Genomic DNA, 18,031 nt, shown 5'->3' with positions numbered 1-18,031 from the left:
GGAGGTGGAGCAAAACTTGCTTGTGTATTTGTCGGCGTCTCGGACCCGGGGGTCACTTGGACCGACCAGTGAAATCGCTGCGTGCCCCTGCCCAGATGGGTTGGCGCGGGATGGAATACAAGAGGTGGGACAAGCCTTGTATTATCTTGCATCAGGGGTGCCGCTCGTAGTAGGGATTACAAGCGCGTCGCGTGGGGGAGAGAGAGACACAGAGTTCGTCCGCCGCTTCCCCCCGCGCGAACCCCCCTCAGGGTGGCCCTGGACCTCCATTTTATAGAGGCAAGGAGAGGATCCAGACGTACAACGGGGGGCATAGCTATGCGCTAACGTGTCCGGTAGTGGAGTGCCTAAGCCCTGTTGTTAACACCCTTTTGGAGGCGCCAATTACTCAAAAGAACCAGCGGCGGTGCTCTCTGGTCAGGCGCGGACGGTCCGTGGCCTGGGGCCGGACGGTCCGCGACCTGGCGCAGGGGCTAGGGTTTCTTGCCTGACGGCCGGACGGTCCACACCCTGAGGCCGGACGGTCCACACCCTGGCGACAGGGTCGTCTTTCTTCTCCTTGCTGGAATCTAGAAAAAAGATAAACTCGGGGGCTCGGGGCTGAGCAAGCCCAGCACGCACAACGAGGTAGCCAGCACAGCAGGTTAACCGTTGACCAAAAAAAAGGAAAAAAAAGTTACCTTTGTGAGTGATAACTGATTGTTTGCGCACTGCAGGTTGTTGTTGCTTGTGTTTTGGTGTATACCTTGCTTGCCTAAGCAAGCCGATTCGGCATTTCGGCTCTTTCAGACGAGCACGGCAAAACTCGCCGTATAAAAAAAAACGATGGTTCGAACTCCAATGCCAATGACTACTGTAGCATTGGAGCAAAGCTTTTCCACATGTCAAAACAACCGACCCATGTTTCTCTCCTTGCTTAACCTTTCCCACTTCTCAGTTCAGTTAAACTTGCCTTGCCAAACATATCCGAGGCCCCCTTTCCGTGTAGAAATAAATCTCACTTAAATTGCTCATGGCTTCTGTTTGGAGGAGCTCTGCTATCTGCCTCTCTCTCCACGAGTTTATCTTTCTAAGTTTATCGTAAGTTAAACTATTTAAACTTTGATATATACGATTAAATTATTCTAAACTAAAATAATCACATATCATGATAGTTTAGATCATGATGAATATATTAATTTTATTTTTATGTTATAATATCTTATAAACATTTAATATAATTGGTCAAAGTTGATAGCGATTGATCTAGAACAAACTCAAAAAGATAAACTCATGCGAAGTATATTTTTTGATGATGCGATTTTATTGAATTTTCTAGGATGGAGCATAGGGTGAGGAGCCGACTAAAAAAATTTCTATGCTAATCCTTATAAAAAAGTACAACAGAGAAATGTTTACTCCTAACTTTTAGTGTAAGTGTAGAAACGGTTCTCTTCTACTCATACACGAATCCATTGACATTTTAGGCCTTCTTTAGAACACAAGAAGGAATCAACAGGGAATTTTTTTCGTGTTTCAAAGGAGACCTTAACCGTTCGACTGATGGGAGTGATTCTCTTGGAAAGAGTTATTAACATACTTGTGCATGCTATTTTGTTCCAAAAAAAAAAAAACGATTGCAAATACATTTGTTAACAAGTTCGTTTAAATATATAAACAAAAGCATTAATATTTTTACACTACATAAGCAAATTATAAAATATAATTTAAAACAAATTAAATAATGTTTTTTAAATGTTATAATTGTTTACGTTTTTATTTATAATTAATTTAATTTGAGATACTTTGATTTGTGCTGGCATTGTTCTAATGAGACTACGACAGCATTGTGTGTCCTGTGTCGTTGCCACTGCCACACTGGCCTACTATTCTATAGCCTCTGTCCACGTCCCCGGCCACGTCTCTGTCGTTTTCTCTCCAGAAGCGTCTCGTCGCCGCTCCCTCGCTACACCCCCGACCCCTCACAGAAACAAACAAGCCCAGTCCAGGGCAAAAACTAAACAAGAGGGGTGGTGAAGAAAAGGGAAACGGAACCATCTCGTGGCAGAGCGCCGATCTGGACGGCGGAAGCAAAAGCAAATGTGATGGTTATCCGCACTAATGGGAGCCACGTTAGAGCGGGGTCCATTGGTCGGTCTCGACCAGTAGTGCCCGTGCCCTCCACCTGCTGCGCCTTTTCTTCCATCCCCACGCGAACGTGGGCATTCTTGGCATGCCGGTGCTGCAAGATACCACGTATCTGGACCCAGAAGTCAGCGAGGCACACCCTAGCGTTCCTTCTAGACGTCACGCCACGCCAGGGAACGAAACGACTCCTTGGCTAGATCCGCTGACTGCCTCTGCCGGAACCCACGCACCCGCGTGCTGACGCGCGGGGTCACACAAACACAACAGCGTCACACGCACACACGTACGCGATGGTCGCCCCCACCCCGCCTGCTACGCGTCCACAGACAGGGCGCCACGGCGAGCGGTTGCACGCCGCGTGCCTTGTATAAAGTCGGGGGCCGCCTTCCGCTGTGTTCTCGCATCTCTCGCCACTTCGCAATTCGCCAGTCGCCACCGGCACCACCACACCCACCCTCGCGGCCGCGAACAAACGACCCACTGACCACTGGCGGGCTGCACGGCAGCCATGTCTGCGCCGAAGCTGGACCGCAACCCGAGCATCCGCGACCGCGTCGAGGACACCCTCCACGCGCACCGCAACGAGCTCGTCGCCCTCCTGTCCAAGTAAGCGCCCCCCCGCAGGCCGCACCGACCGACCCCGGTCGCCGACCTCTGATCACTTGCCTCTGCTCTGCTCTGCCTGCCGCGGCTGGCTGTTACAGGTACGTGAACAAGGGGAAGGGCATCCTGCAGCCGCACCACATCCTCGACGCGCTCGACGAGGTCCAGGGCTCCGGGGGCCGCGCGCTAGCCGAGGGACCCTTCCTCGACGTCCTCCGCTCCGCGCAGGTGCCGGCGCCGTCCGTCGCGCTCTCTTTCCCTTCCCGGCGATGATTTCGGCTATATCTATATGCTGAGTGAGTGGGTTGTTGCTTGGCCCTGTGTGCGTGTTTGCATCCCCCCCCCCCCCCCCCCCCCCCGCCCGTTCCGCAGGAGGCGATCGTGCTGCCGCCGTTCGTGGCCATCGCGGTGCGCCCGCGCCCGGGAGTTTGGGAGTACGTCCGCGTCAACGTTCACGAGCTCAGCGTCGAGCAGCTCACAGTCTCGGAGTACCTCCGCTTCAAGGAGGAGCTTGTCGACGGCCAGTACGTGCTGCTTTACTCCGCGCCCCCGTTCTCTGCTTTGATTTTGCGTGCGTCCCTGTTCTCTTAGGCCCCGTTTGTTTCGTTGGAATTGAATTCCATTTTAATAATTATAATTTAGACAAAACTAATTAATTTCATATATTTATATATGTAATATATTTGTATATTATTCTAAATCATATGAGAAAGATAATTATATACTACATTTATGTTATAGCAAAGCAAATAGAATAGTGTGCTTTAAGTTGTACATCGGAAACATAGCATGTAAAGTTATAGAATCAATTTCCATCTCTCATCCCATGAATTTGAGATAAACCTATATGATAACTTTGGAAAGTGGTGGAATGTCATATTCTAAAAAATTAGCCTATTCCATTAGTAAGATTCCAATTCCTCAAAATGAAAGGAAACAAACGGGACCTTAGTAAACTTGCTCTCAGGCAACTCAGCAGCCGCGCTTGCTGGGGTCCAGTCAGGTTGACACTCCAATTGAGTAAACATGGCACTTTTGCACACCTTTCTTTGAAGAGAAACTTTTGTACACCTTCCTTTTAATGTCAATACATGTTTTTGGAGGACAAACAAACGTAAGCTCCCTATCGTTAATAACTTTCCGACCATATTGTTTCCTAGATTTGATGTATGCAATAAGTTAGTTGAAGTACCTTCCAGGATTGCCCGGAGCTTTGCTTCGACACGTTCCTCGTACATTTTAAGCAAACAAAACTTTTTTTTTCTCAGACTGTTCTCATGTTTATCCATACTTTTCTTTCGTCACTTCGTTATAAAGAACGTATTTAAGGCCATGTTTAAGAGTATATATCGCCCAAAAAAAAGTTAAACTGTATCCAAAATGGCAGGCACAATGATCCCTACGTTCTCGAGCTTGACTTCGAGCCGTTCAATGTCTCAGTCCCACGCCCAAATCGGTCATCATCTATTGGAAACGGTGTGCAGTTCCTCAACCGACACTTGTCCTCAATCATGTTCCGCAACAGGGATTGCTTGGAGCCCCTGTTGGATTTCCTCCGTGGCCACCGGCACAAGGGGCATGTGAGATTTCCTCTAGACATGGAACTTTTTTGGGTCAAAAATTGGTCTGATGTTATGCATAGTGTTGAACTGTTGAGGCTGAAGCTATACATGTGTGGTTATAGGTTATGATGCTTAATGATAGAATACAAAGCTTGGGGAGGCTTCAGTCTGTGCTGACCAAAGCTGAGGAGCACTTGTCAAAGCTCCCTGCTGACACACCATACTCACAATTTGCTTATAAGTAAGTCTTTATCTACCACAATGGGCTTATTGCTCCTTCATGTACTATTGTAAGGTAATAGTTTGGCATTTTTTTTTGTTGCGCCTACTTTGGGGCTTGAGTTTGTGAATAAACCCTGCATTGCCCTGATGTGCACTATTTTAGCTTGCAGTTTGCAATTTAATTTTCTCAGAGCTGATTAAAAAGGCTTTTGGATGAAGAATACATTTTATAAGAAATGTCGTGTTGACAATTACAGAATCAAATCTTTCGAGAAGGCATTAAGTTGCTCTTTTGTAGGCATTTTGGCATGCCATTAATCTGTTTTTTCACAACCGACTAGAAAAATAGTTAGCTTCAACACATATATATGTTTTTTCTTTCTTTTGGTAACATTCAGATTTCAAGAGTGGGGCCTGGAGAAAGGTTGGGGTGATACAGCAGGACATGTTTTGGAAATGATCCATCTCCTTCTAGACATCATTCAGGCGCCAGACCCATCTACCCTAGAGAAATTCTTGGGGAGGATCCCCATGATTTTTAACGTTGTTGTGGTATCCCCTCATGGATACTTTGGTCAAGCTAATGTATTAGGCTTGCCAGACACAGGAGGACAGGTAATTATGACATGGGCTGAGATGTTAACAAATCTTGAAATTAGCTATTTTCCTGACCCTGCAGTTATCACAAGTCATGAGTTTACTTTGTTGCTGTCCAGATCGTCTATATACTGGACCAAGTCCGTGCACTAGAAAATGAGATGGTTCTCCGTTTAAAGAAACAAGGGCTTGATGTTTCCCCAAAGATTCTCATTGTAAGTGCATTTTTATTTTGATTCTTTCATTTTTTAGCATCTGTTAGGGTTGTATATCCTCTCTGTACATGCTTAGCTGTATTGTTCATCAGTCCCATTTTTTCCGGGTCTTGTATGCTGGTTCAGTTTTAACTCCTTACAGGAAACAGAAGAGCTTCTTAATTATGAGTTTTTGCTGCAGTACTCAGAAATACCCGTGAGCTATCCATTTGATTAGTTTTAGATGATTGTGATCACATATGACCCTAGGAAGTAGTAGGTGAAATTTATATAAATAAGAAAAAAACTTTGAGATTAAAATATCTTTTATAAGAAAATTCTTTGAGATTAAGAAAATTTTCCTCAAGATCTAATTGTTGCATGGGTGGTTTGTTGGTTGTGACAAATCTATTTGTTTTGGAACTTTGGAACATGAGCGACCATGATTAGCTGAAACCTGAAAGTATGTGTACAACCGCATGCCAGGGGCGAAGCTAGGATCTGAGATTAGGGAGACCAAATTAGATTAGAGGGGGTTGTTAGAAGCATTTTTTGCATCGTTTACATGAGAATTAGCTAAAGAAACTAACAGCCCCTATAGAATTAGGGGGGACATCCCCCCCCCCCCCCCCCCCGCATGGTAGTGCTGCTGGCGGTGCCAAACTTGAAATGAGAACCTATTGTTGCTACTTTTTTCTCCAGTCATCAAGCTTCTTGAATTTTGAAGAAAAAAAAACTTATAAAGCGATGGTGGCTGCATGTTCTTGTATGGATTAGCAAGCAAAAAGTAAAAAAAAACACAAGATCATAAAGCAATGATAGTGGCATGTTCTTGTATACTGTAACATCAAATATTTAAATGATAATTACTGGTATTCAATATAGTCTGATTATAAATCTAATTACACAGAAGAAGACTAAAATACAAGACATATTTATTAAACATAATTAAACATATATTTAATATCTATAATTAATATAACATTTAATGTGACACGAACTAAACTTCATTCAGGGGAACCAAACACCCGCTAACAAGTAACAAGTAGAGTAGTTGCACAGACGATGTTCTTTTCTGGTCACATGCATGGAAGCGCATGCACAAACTGGCCTAGGGTTTCCAGTGAGATGGGATGCCGTCCACTTAAAATTAGGGGATTTATTTTTATTTTCTTGGTATTTGCTTTTCTGGTCTCTTAGTTATTTTGGTTCATAATTTTCAAAAAATCAATGGCCACGATTTGTTCGAGATATTACTTTTTATGGGGTATCAAAGTACCCTAGCAAGGCTCATTAATTATTTACTTATTTGTTTTAGGTTACTCGGCTGATACCAGATGCAAAAGGAACATCATGCAATCAGCGGCTTGAGAGAATTAGTGGAACACAACATACTTACATATTACGAGTTCCCTTCAGAAATGAAAATGGGATACTTAAGAAATGGATATCAAGATTTGATGTGTGGCCATATCTGGAAACATTTGCTGAGGTGAATATCTTTGGTTTCTTTTGGTTCTTACCTTGAACATTGACCATGAGATGGCTCTGAACTGTCTTCTTTTAATGAAAAAAAATCTGAGGAAAGTACCTTATGACTTCATGGTACAATGTAAAATCTGTGAATAGTTAGTTAGGAGACGATATTTGATACCCCCTCAATTTCAAATTGCAATTCGTTTTTTTTTCTAGATTTGTAGTTTTACTATGTAACTCAGTGAAAATTATATACCTAGAAAGCAAGACAACTTACAATTTGTAATGGAGAGAGTACATATTAAGAAAAGGTCCAACACTCAAAAGGTAAGAATCCAAATTATTTCCAGTAGAGTTGCATGAAAAAGCAACATTTCTGCCTTTGCAAGTGTTGATTTCTTATATGCAAATTTTCTGTATGCCGGTTCTTTTTCTTACATGACATTTTCTACTTCAATGGTCCTCCCCATTTGACAAAAGCTGTATTTTCCTTTTTTGTACAGGATGCTGCTGGTGAAATTGCTGCTGAATTACAAGGTACTCCAGACTTCATAATTGGAAACTACAGTGATGGAAATCTTGTGGCGTCATTGCTATCTTACAAGATGGGAATTACCCAGGTATGCCCTGTTGATCATACTTGAGGTCTTACATTTGTTTCGTTGCTAACCATATATGCATGGTCCTTGCAGTGCAACATTGCTCATGCTCTAGAAAAGACTAAGTATCCAGATTCAGACATATTTTGGAAGAATTTCGATGAGAAGTACCATTTCTCCTGCCAGTTCACTGCTGATATAATTGCTATGAACAATGCTGATTTTATCATCACCAGCACATACCAAGAAATTGCTGGAAGGTTTTTATTCTGTTTCCATCTTGTTGGCCAGTGTAGATTTATTTTGTGACTTAACATTCACCAATTAATTTGCATGCACACTGAATCATGTTTACCTCACTCATGCATATACTGTTCTGATGTTAAGTTACTGTATTGATTGTAATTATGATAAACATGCAATCCATGCTTTTTCATGCATTAATCTTGCATGGACTGTGATCACATATGGATAATAGGTATTCTTAATTTCCTACAAGACGCTCGTATACTAATTTTTTTCTCTCTCAGCAAAAATACTGTTGGACAGTATGAGAGTCATACTGCCTTTACTCTGCCTGGTCTGTACCGAGTTGTCCATGGGATCGATGTCTTCGATCCAAAGTTCAATATAGTCTCTCCTGGAGCTGACATGTCCATATACTTTCCACATACCGAGAAGGCCAAGCGACTCACCTCTCTTCATGGTTCAATCGAAAATTTGATTTATGACCCGGAGCAAAACGATGAACACATGTGAGAGTACTTTCTGCTATCCTGCCTGGTCCTTTGAGGCCTTTTGGGTTGTGATGTGGGTGTCCATCGCAGTATTCTCTTCTAATTCGATTCGAGCTTTGAAATCTCTGCTGATGATATTGTCATCACTAATTCGCAGTGGGCATCTGGATGACCGGTCAAAGCCCATCCTCTTCTCCATGGCAAGACTCGACAGGGTGAAGAACATAACAGGGCTGGTCGAAGCTTTTGCTAAGTGCGCTAAGCTGAGGGAGCTGGTAAACCTTGTCGTCGTTGCCGGGTACAATGATGTCAACAAGTCCAAGGACAGGGAAGAGATCGCGGAGATAGAGAAGATGCATGAACTCATCAAGACCCACAACTTGTTCGGGCAGTTCCGCTGGATCTCTGCCCAGACAAACAGGGCCCGTAACGGCGAGCTCTATCGCTACATCGCTGATACCCATGGTGCTTTCGTACAGGTATATATATATATATGGCTCTGGATTACAATCTAGATTATATAGAGGTTCCATTCCATACCTGGCATATGTACCGACTTTAATCTTGGCATGTTAACTACAGCCGGCCTTCTATGAAGCGTTCGGTCTCACCGTCGTTGAGGCCATGACCTGTGGGCTTCCTACTTTCGCGACGCTCCATGGAGGTCCAGCTGAGATCATAGAGCATGGCGTCTCGGGCTTCCACATTGACCCGTACCACCCCGAACAGGCTGCTAATCTGATGGCCGACTTCTTCGACCGGTGCAAGCAAGACCCAGATCACTGGGTGAAAATATCTGGAGCAGGGCTGCAGCGCATATACGAGAAGTCGGTGCTGGAAATCCTGTTCTACTCATGGTTGGTCTCTAGTCAGTGTGATGCTCATTTTCTTTCGTACGTGTTGCGTACCCAGGTACACATGGAAGATATACTCAGAGAGGTTGATGACACTGGCCGGGGTCTACGGTTTCTGGAAGTACGTGTCGAAGCTCGAGAGGCGGGAGACGAGGCGCTACCTTGAGATGTTCTACATACTGAAGTTCCGCGAGCTGGTGTGCTCTGTTCTCAACTCTCTTAGCATTACAGTACATGGAAATGAAATTTAGTCTCTTGTCATTATATTTCCTTGTAAGATTGACTGGCTGGCTTCTGCTTCCCGTGCATGCAGGCGAAGACCGTGCCGCTTGCAATTGACCAACCGCAGTAGCTTGCGCAACTGCGACTGCGTAGCACTTGGTACAAGACTGAAACCTGAAGGACCTTCAGTAATTTAGGCGCGGCAGACGGTAGCCAATAAAATGTGCCGGAGCTGAACTGGTTTTTTATTATGTACATAATGGCAGTATAACAAAATTACTGAAGGCAGGTGGGTTGCAGTTGTGTGTTCGTTACTGTTTACTGTATTATGTCAAGCTGTCGGCTGCAATTTCTTTGCTGGCAAGCCGCAGGCACTGGTGAAGTGCTGATAAATACATCATATTCTGTTGACCTGTGAAGAAACTTGTTCTAGGTGGATTCCATTGTACTAGCTCTGTTGCCCAGCATCTCCTTGTTTGGGAACATTAACAACCAGCCCTCAACCCTCAATAAAATAGTCGCATCATGTAGCTACCGTTTTCATCTCAAATCCATGTAGATTGGATAACAAGTCAAAATCCTTTATATTTTTTTTCTAATCGCATCTAATCTATATCCAAATCCTTCATATATTTTTTAATCGCGTCATAGGAATAACCCAGGTCTTCTGGTTACTAGATGGGAGACATGGGAGTGTCAACTGTGCCAAACGATTCAAGAAAGCTCATTAACCGGCTTTAAATGTGAATATGTGATACCCCCATAACCGAAATTAATCTACAATTCGCAACGCAACGCGTCGCGTCGTTGCCAGTCTGCCACACGGGGGAAAGAACCGTGCTAGGCACTGTCACACGCTGCTGTCGTACCGTGGAACACTCTGCGGTGCGGCGGCGCGGCAGAGCGGGCACGTCGTGCTCACTCGCAACCACGCCTGGATGCACTCCGCGTGGAACCCGTGGCCGCAGCCCAGCACGAGCCGCGTAGCGGCCTCGCCGTCCCCGGCCTCCGCAAGGCACACCGCGCACTCGACCTTGCCGTCCGCGCCGCTGCGTACCGTGGCCACGGGCACGGGCACCGAGAGCGAGAGCGGCGATGCCGTCGTTGCGCGAGGCGGTCCGTAGGCCGCCGTCGCGTCCCGAGACGGGCAAGACAGCGGCCGAGCGGACGAGGTGGCTGGAGGAGCGGTAGCGCCGCCGGTGGCGTTGCTTCTGGTTCCGTGCTTCCTGCACTGCCAGATGAAGCGCCACACGAGGTAGAGCAGCACGACGAGGACGCTCAGGGCCGCCAGCGCTGACGAGGCGCGGCTGGAGACCCGCCCGTGCGGCGCCGGCGCAATGCCACCGCTATCGGTGTCCATCGTCGACGAGTATCGGGCTATCGTCCTAGGCTCTGGCCACCCCCGTTAGCTGACAAAACTAGCCGGTATAGTACGCAGAGGAGAAGTTCGCACTGACCGGAGGGAGGCATACATAGAAGTCTTGTGTCAGATCACGTCATCAGGCCAAATATATAATATGATAGCGTCCATGAACGATAGTAGATAGTTACGTATATATACTCATGCTCACTAGTATTAAATGAAACACACCATGCCGTTGGGTACGAATAATACCTTCATTTGTCGCAACTCGCAAGGGAGCAATTAGCCGCAGCAGGTAACCTAAATTAGGTCCCAAATTACGTCCTTTAACTTTGTATAACTTAGTCTAAATCGCTTCTTTATCTTCGAAAATTTGGTAAGGTACTTTTCAGATACTAATAGGCATGTTAGATTAATATTATTAGATTTAAATTAAAAAAAAACCACACTTTAATATGGAAAGTAAAACTTCTTAGAGAGTTAAAGCACATCAAGTTTGACTAAATTTATATACTAAAAACAATTATTTATGATACCAAATAAATATTATTAGATTTTCACTAATTGTTTAACGCCGTAAATATTTGCGGTGTCCTCACTCCTCAGTAGTTTTGGTCAAACTTGAGGTTGTTTTGTTTCTTCAAAAGAAAATTAGAATAACCTATATGCCACCTCTGGTATGGGCTAATTCAATCTTGTGCACAAGTCTAACATAATTGTACATTCTTGAGAAAACTCCTTTTCGAGTTCGAGTTTTCTACTCCGATTCTTCGTCTTTGATCTTAGAGTGCTCAAACTTCTAGAACACTCTTGGATTATCTCTATCTTTACGCTCACAAAGTTTTACCTCATTCCGAGTGGTTTTTATCGAGTAGCACTACCGCGCAGGGCGCTCGACACTACCATACCACGACACTAATGTTCGGGACCGTGTCTGAGGAGGGTGGACTGCCCTGAACCCCCACTTCTCAGGGCCCCATCTCCTCGGTGCATATAGTAACCCTCACTCTTAGGGCTCAAACTAGCGACCAGCTTTGCCGCCCACAGCCTACACGCAAGCGATTGTAAATAATTTGATATTTGAGCTAAGAATATCACAAATGACACTGCTAGATATAGATCAATATTTGCTAGGGATTTTTTTTTTAGTTTGTGGGAGAAATAGATTGCTATCCCAATATATAATTCGGAAGAAGGAAGGAGCCATGCACGGTTACAGTTTACAAGCTTATTTAATTTCAACCGATTCTGATGCATGCTAATTAGTTTACAAACTAGTACTACAAGAAAGACGAGGCGACGACCATGTTATTTATCAAAACTATCTGGTAGAAACATAGCAAGCTTATTTCAGGCGTTTCAAGTGGCAGTGCATGCATCTATCTATTGTCTCCGGATATTCAATTCAATAGCTCCCGCCGAGCAGCTTCTTGATGTCCTTCTGCGGGTACGCAAAAAAGTCAGTGCTGTAGTAAGATCACATGAGATGACCGATCGAGGAAGCTGAACCGCGCGCGCCTCCTCACTCACCTGGATGCTGAGTGGGTAGGTGGTCGGAGCATACCGCTCGGCGACATGCCCCTGTCTGTCCACCAAGAACTTGGCGAAGTTCCACTTGATGTCTTCGCCCATGGGGCCGGTCTTGCTGGATTTCAGAAACTTGTAGATGGGCGCAGCGTCCTCGCCGTTCACATCGACCTTACGGCCGGCAAAAAACAAACGCCGAAAACACGTGTTGTTATTAATTGCATGTGATCGATCGTTGTCTATTTCAGCTTGGACATGCAAAAGAAGAAGAAGAAGAAGAAGAAGAAGAAGAAGAAGAAAACCCAGAAATTTATAAGAAAGGTTTGCGCGCACAGAATTAAATTTACCTTGTGAAGAATCGGGTACTTGGCCTTGAAGCGAGCGCAGACGAGCTGGACGATCTCCTCGCTCGTGCCGGGCTCCTGCCCGCCGAACTGGTTGCACGGGAACGCAAGGATCTCGAAATCTGAAGGTCGTCGTCACGTACGCCAAATTATGAATCATAACCGACCCAAATAATTAATTACATGAGGAAAACGGGCATAACCAGAAGAGAAACTGGATTCGATCGATGTCTCTCTGAAAGGCGACCGACAGAGACTCACCCTGGTCCTTGTACATCTCGTGTAGCTGGGCAAGCTCCGTGTAGTTGGAGTTGGTCAGGCCACTGTGTGTCATTGTAAAGAAACAACAGTTACATTGTTTAGGCATGCAATCGCTCAGACGCATATGCTGTATGTGCTGACAGAGGGAACATAATGCATGGTGGCTGTATGTAGTATATTACCACTGTGATGCGACGTTGACGATGAGGAGAACCTTGCCCTTGAAGGTGCTCAGGTGCACGTCTTCGCCGCTTGCGTCCTACACACACACACACACAGACAATGTGATATAACGCATGCATGCACTTCTGAATCACCGTTCGCACGCATTAGTTTTCCAAGGGAACTACTAGCTAGCACTAGCAGGCGGCCGGACCTTGACGGTGAAGCCGTGGACGGAGCTGGCGGCAGCCATGGCGGATTGCCGGAGCCCGGTCGGAGGAGGATATACCAAGGCGATCGAGAGCCACAGAGACAGCCACCTGCTGGGAGATGCGTGTGGGGGTTCGATCCCGTTTTATATAGCGGATCAGCCGAGCAGTCTACGCTGCGCCGCGGCTCTGCTGGCTGTAGCTACGATCGAGGTTGCTGTCGCCTTGGTTGCATTGTGGTTGGTGTTGCGCCATCATCTGAGGCAGGCAGAGCCGCAGCTTGACGAGATTCTTGATCGGTACAAGGGGATGGAACCACAGGAAAGTCGTACGGGAGAGCATAAACCTCAGCATCTTCCTCCAGCTGCCCGGCATTGTAGTTCACGCCGACTAATATAAGCGCGGCCTCATTGCCTTTGCTCCATATGTCCAGAACAGAATTCGACCCTGGATCAAAGATCGAGAATGACGCACGATGACTACCTTCCAGGTTTCCATGGGCAACACGCCAACAGGCAGGGGGAATATGATGGACCCAACTTATTAAGTTAGGTGCCGTTTGGTTCGCATATTAGTAACGTAATAGTTAGCCGGTAACGTTAAATCATGTTAATTCTAATCGTAATCTATACCACATTATAAATGGATATCGACTTATTCAAACTTGTTACCGTCGGTATTCAAATGTGAATCATTACCACGTTACATCATATGAAACAAACGGCACCTTTATCTGCTAAAATTAGCTAGGGCATCCAAACAGTTTAGCTAATAATTTAACTATTATCTATTTTTAACAAATTAGCTAATAATTAATTATCTATTCATTAGCTAGCTAATTTTAATAGTAATTTTTAGTCAACTAATTATTATCTCTAATACATTCAAACACTCCCTAAATCTCCTATTCAATTTTAAGATCTAATCTCTTCGGATCTCTCTCAATTCTCTTCGAACCAAACATGCCATAAAAACATCTTTTTCCGCTGCTCTAGAAACGTATATGGTGGACATGGTTGACTTTGCCTTCAAGGATGTAGTATTATCTAAACGGCTCGAATGCTTATATATATCTCTCGCATCGTACATCTTTATAATAGAGCTAACAAATGCTACACAATTCAAAAAAAAAGGTTTCCAAGATAGCGGAGTTAGCAAGTTCGGAAATTGTCCAAGCGAAAATTGATGCCAGAACCCTCTGGGACATAATTCCATTCTAGAAAGATCAGGGCTAGTTTGACAATCCCATTTTTTTCATGGGATTTTTTTTTCGTTAAGAAAAATTAGTTTATTTTTCCTTAGAAAAATAAAAATTTGGAAAAATAGAGTTGTCAAGCTAGCCCTAAAAAGAAAACTAAAACACGGGTATATTTCTATTTTCACTTGTCAAACCCCAATGCAAATAATTCATGACACTGTTTCCTTGTCACTTATTACATAACATCAGCTACCTGGCAAGAACAAAACCCAATGCAAATAATTCATGACATTGTTTCCTTGTCACTTATTACATAACATTAGCTACCTGGCAAGAACATAACCCAATGCAAATAATTCATGACATTGTTTCCTTGTCACTTATTACATAACATTAGCTACCTGGCACGAACACAAACCCATGCAAATAATTTCTATACATGGTTGCCATGTCACTTGTTACATAGCATTAGCTACTTGGCAAGAGAAGGTTGACTGATGCCAAGATAATGGAAGGCGCCTCATGAATCAAAGTGCACTGCTCGTATTTGAACAAGAATACAACTGTTTTCTCAGATACCATCCGCCATGCAAAAAACATTTCTCTACTTCGGTCAGGACCTAATGACCATATGAAAAATTATTTGCTTTATTTATGGATGCGCTAGAATCATTAACTTGGAAACACAGGGCCACCAGAACTCGCGGATGTGGCAACCTGAATGCTTCAAAGAAACATAGTGAACATGGGGTTATCAATCAGAAGGACCAATCATTTTCTCTGGGACGACAAGCTCATGGAATTCTTGCTCCGTTAATACTCCAAGGTCTAATGCAGCTTTCTGGGGAAAAGATAAAATAGAGAAGGGATTAGTGTATAATACCATGAGAAAAGTTTAAAGAATGTGAAATCAACACAAAATACAATTCCCATGATTAGGTGGTACTCTAGGAGGATAAGAATAAACAAGAGAATGGAGAATGAACTTATATCACATGATTTAATGTCCTTCAAGTTTACCATATCTAATGCCTTAAGAATTGAATAGTTCAGCCAACCAGGCCAAGATATCAACATGCGCAAGTCACCTAAGCTAAGATAGCACGTAATACACCACAGAGCAAGGCCAAGGCAAAGTGAAATAAGTAACGAAAGATCACCTTCAACGTGGTTCCTTCTTTGTGGGCTTTCTTAGCAACAGCTGCAGCATTGTCATAGCCAATTTTCTGCAATCGTTCAAAAAGTAAGCATGGCTCACTACTTTTTACAACCACAAACAGATATTTAAAAAAGGTAAATTTTCATTTTACTTACAGGGTTCAAAGATGTCACTAACATCAGAGACTGGACAAAAAAAGGAAGAGAAATAAGTATTGCACCTTATACAGTATACACAAATCATTTGCAAGTACTCAGTAAAAAATGTCATGGATTGTTACCTCATGCAAAAGTTGTGAAATTCTCTTGTGGTTTGCTTGAATTCCCCTGACACAATTTTTCTCAAAGGACACGGATGCATCCCCTAACAACCTCAATGACTGTTGAAAAAGGGAAAGGTTATAAGACATTTGCAGTAAAAATCACGAGGTTAAAGTTACCAACTCATATATTAACATTATGTACCTAAATCAACAAGAGGGTTATGAGGCTAGAAAGAGTCCCTATAGTAAATTAACCGTATTGAAGTATGATAGTAGAAAGCATACTCGAAGTAATCCGGCTGCGATCATTGGCTTAAAAACATTCAGTTCAAAATGCCCATTGGCACCACCAATTGTAACACCAACATGATTACCCATAACCTGCAATGCCATCAACCAAATGACAGTTATTTGAAATTATTAAAATTCAGATATAGTCAGATGCATATGCTAGAGTAAATAATGCAGAAGAAATAGAATGTCAAGACAAATATGGTTCAGCTTCAGCAGCAGCCACAGTCAGGTACCAAGATTTCAGCTTATTTGCAAAAAGTAAAGGTGGAGGGCCCCTCGTATAAGCATATTTCATTTGTCAGATATGCTAAAAGAATTCATTTTTATCAACTCAATTATTTGTTATTGATCGCTATTCAGATGCAATTGTTCCTTATCCAACATTTAGTTTTAAAAGTATAGTAAAAAGCACTGCATCAGACAAATTATATGACTCAGATCTATGTAATTTCCTACAGTAAATTACAACAACTGCTCCCTAAAAATGTTTCTGACTATCTAAGCAAGCTGGAAGGTAGTTATGACTTATGAGGTGCAGATCACCTTAACCATAAACAACATAATAGATGAATATGTAGTCCTCACAAGGAATATGGAGATTAGAATTTTCTTCAAACATTAAATTTTGTACCTGTGCACAAACCATTGTCAGAGCCTCACACTGGGTTGGATTAACTTTCCCCTGAAAAGTACAAGTTGAAACAGAAGCTTCACAATGCTGTCTTCCGTTGATCAACATACAAAAACCATATCATGATATAATAACAGTCTGCTTACAGGCATAATGCTGCTCCCAGGCTCATTTTCTGGTAGGATTAGTTCACCAAGACCACACCGAGGACCACTATGATTGTGTTGGAAATATTTAGTGCATGCCCCCAGAATGCTAGAGAAAATCATATGTTATAAAAAATAGAAGATTGGAATAACGACCTTCCTAGCAAACGTATGTCGTTTGCTATCTTCATAAGAGATGCAGAAATTGTATTTACGGCACCACTGCTCTCAACAAAAGCGTCATGTGCTGCCTACTTATAAGGAAAAAACTGATGAAAACATATAGTGATGAAACAATAGAATATAGTCTGAATAATATAAAATTAGAAGGAAAAGTAGCCAGACAATAAAACCGAAAGCCATATTAAATACACTATACAAATAAGTGGTTGGATTTTGCTTCTACAAAGAACAAAGCCTAACAACTAGAATTAAATAAAATAAATGAAAATGACATACACATGTTAATATTTCGTCCACTCAACTTGGGAACAGATGATATTTGTGTCAGTTGATTTCAGTTCGTAACTATTTGTTATTTTCATTTTGTGAGGCAACATATTCAAAAATGCCCTTCCAACTGCTAAACAGTAACAAATTCCTTGTCTATATGCAGTAACAAATTAGAGTAAGATTTATATATGTGCACTGTTACTAACCAAAGCTTCAAACTTGTTCTCTGCTGTCACAAAGGGTAGGTTTGTTTCCTCAGCCACTGCAGCAGCTATTTTGGCATCAAATCTGAAAAAGACAGATTGGATTTAGGTATTTAAATAAATGAAAGGAACGCCTTAGGTAAAGCATGGAATTAACACTCTGTTTCAAAGTAATCCTAAACCAAGTACCATAAGTCCATAAGATTGGTAATGATTAACCATATAAAAGAAAAAAAACAATTTGGGAGGATACTCAAATCTCCATATCCCACTTCTTTTAATCCAGAAGTAGACATAGGAGATGAAACTGGAAAAAGAAACTAGATAGTAATGAAACTAATTCGAAAATTCGAACTGACAGATTAACCTGGGTTATTCATTGCACTCTGGATGGCAAGGTTACATGAATTTTCTTCCAGAGGCAATTGGTGATTGACTACTAGGTAACTCAATAAAATTTAGAAAGCGAGGATCATTGAAGATTTTTCTTCCAGAGCCGAGCCGAATCTGAGTGAGCCAGAGCCGAGCCGAGCCGAATCTGAGTGAGCCAGATCAGACTCGTGAGCCTCGAGCTTTTTTCTAGCCCTACCTACGACACACTCATGACCTATCACAACTAGGCCTTA

The 18,031-nt window shown here is 43.1% G+C and overlaps 4 protein-coding genes across 5 annotated transcripts; 1 reads left to right on the top strand and 3 right to left on the bottom strand.

Annotated features, from left to right (window-relative positions):
• The first annotated feature begins 2,362 nt into the window (after nucleotides 1-2,362).
• Nucleotides 2,363-9,644, top strand: LOC542091 (sucrose synthase 2). 2 transcript variants are annotated; one of them, NM_001111724.2, is made up of 15 exons: nucleotides 2,526-2,733; nucleotides 2,832-2,958; nucleotides 3,103-3,254; nucleotides 4,118-4,310; nucleotides 4,415-4,533; nucleotides 4,913-5,129; nucleotides 5,231-5,326; nucleotides 6,624-6,797; nucleotides 7,285-7,401; nucleotides 7,474-7,640; nucleotides 7,911-8,135; nucleotides 8,275-8,596; nucleotides 8,700-8,944; nucleotides 9,030-9,168; nucleotides 9,285-9,612. In NM_001111724.2, exons 1-15 carry the CDS (start codon nucleotides 2,636-2,638, stop codon nucleotides 9,321-9,323), a joined length of 2,430 nt encoding a protein of 809 aa, NP_001105194.2. In that variant the 5' UTR covers nucleotides 2,526-2,635; the 3' UTR covers nucleotides 9,324-9,612. The 2 variants fall into 2 exon arrangements, with proteins under 2 accessions (XP_023156234.1, NP_001105194.2); XM_023300466.2 differs by lacking the exon at nucleotides 7,911-8,135 and having other exon boundaries at nucleotides 2,363-2,733; nucleotides 9,285-9,644.
• Nucleotides 9,645-9,904: 260 nt separating this feature from the next.
• On the bottom strand, nucleotides 9,905-10,671 carry LOC103634627 (E3 ubiquitin-protein ligase EL5). The gene has a single exon (XM_008657202.2). It carries the CDS (start codon nucleotides 10,551-10,553, stop codon nucleotides 10,044-10,046), a length of 510 nt encoding a protein of 169 aa, XP_008655424.2. The 5' UTR covers nucleotides 10,554-10,671; the 3' UTR covers nucleotides 9,905-10,043.
• Nucleotides 10,672-11,700: 1,029 nt separating this feature from the next.
• Nucleotides 11,701-13,306, bottom strand: LOC103634626 (probable phospholipid hydroperoxide glutathione peroxidase 6, mitochondrial). The gene is made up of 6 exons (NM_001351704.1): nucleotides 13,065-13,306; nucleotides 12,871-12,947; nucleotides 12,689-12,750; nucleotides 12,431-12,549; nucleotides 12,087-12,254; nucleotides 11,701-11,997 (listed from the first exon to the last, which is right to left on the bottom strand). Exons 1-6 carry the CDS (start codon nucleotides 13,101-13,103, stop codon nucleotides 11,962-11,964), a joined length of 501 nt encoding a protein of 166 aa, NP_001338633.1. The 5' UTR covers nucleotides 13,104-13,306; the 3' UTR covers nucleotides 11,701-11,961.
• A 1,224-nt stretch (nucleotides 13,307-14,530) lies between these two features.
• On the bottom strand, nucleotides 14,531-17,507 carry LOC103634625 (fumarate hydratase 1, mitochondrial; the record flags this gene model as incomplete). Its single annotated transcript, XM_020541572.1, has 9 exons — nucleotides 14,531-15,098; nucleotides 15,418-15,483; nucleotides 15,572-15,601; nucleotides 15,697-15,795; nucleotides 15,964-16,059; nucleotides 16,604-16,654; nucleotides 16,750-16,816; nucleotides 16,906-17,000; nucleotides 17,409-17,507. Coding segments are annotated over 9 exons (690 nt in total), but the record flags the coding sequence as incomplete, so codon positions are not given.
• Between the last annotated feature and the right edge of the window lie 524 nt (nucleotides 17,508-18,031).

The sequence above is a fragment of the Zea mays genome, chromosome 1 (assembly GCF_902167145.1).
Source record: "Zea mays cultivar B73 chromosome 1, Zm-B73-REFERENCE-NAM-5.0, whole genome shotgun sequence".
Taxonomy (NCBI): Eukaryota; Viridiplantae; Streptophyta; class Magnoliopsida; order Poales; family Poaceae; genus Zea; species Zea mays.
The sequence above is the reverse complement of the archived record's forward strand: the minus strand, read 5'-3'. Positions and strand labels throughout refer to the sequence as shown.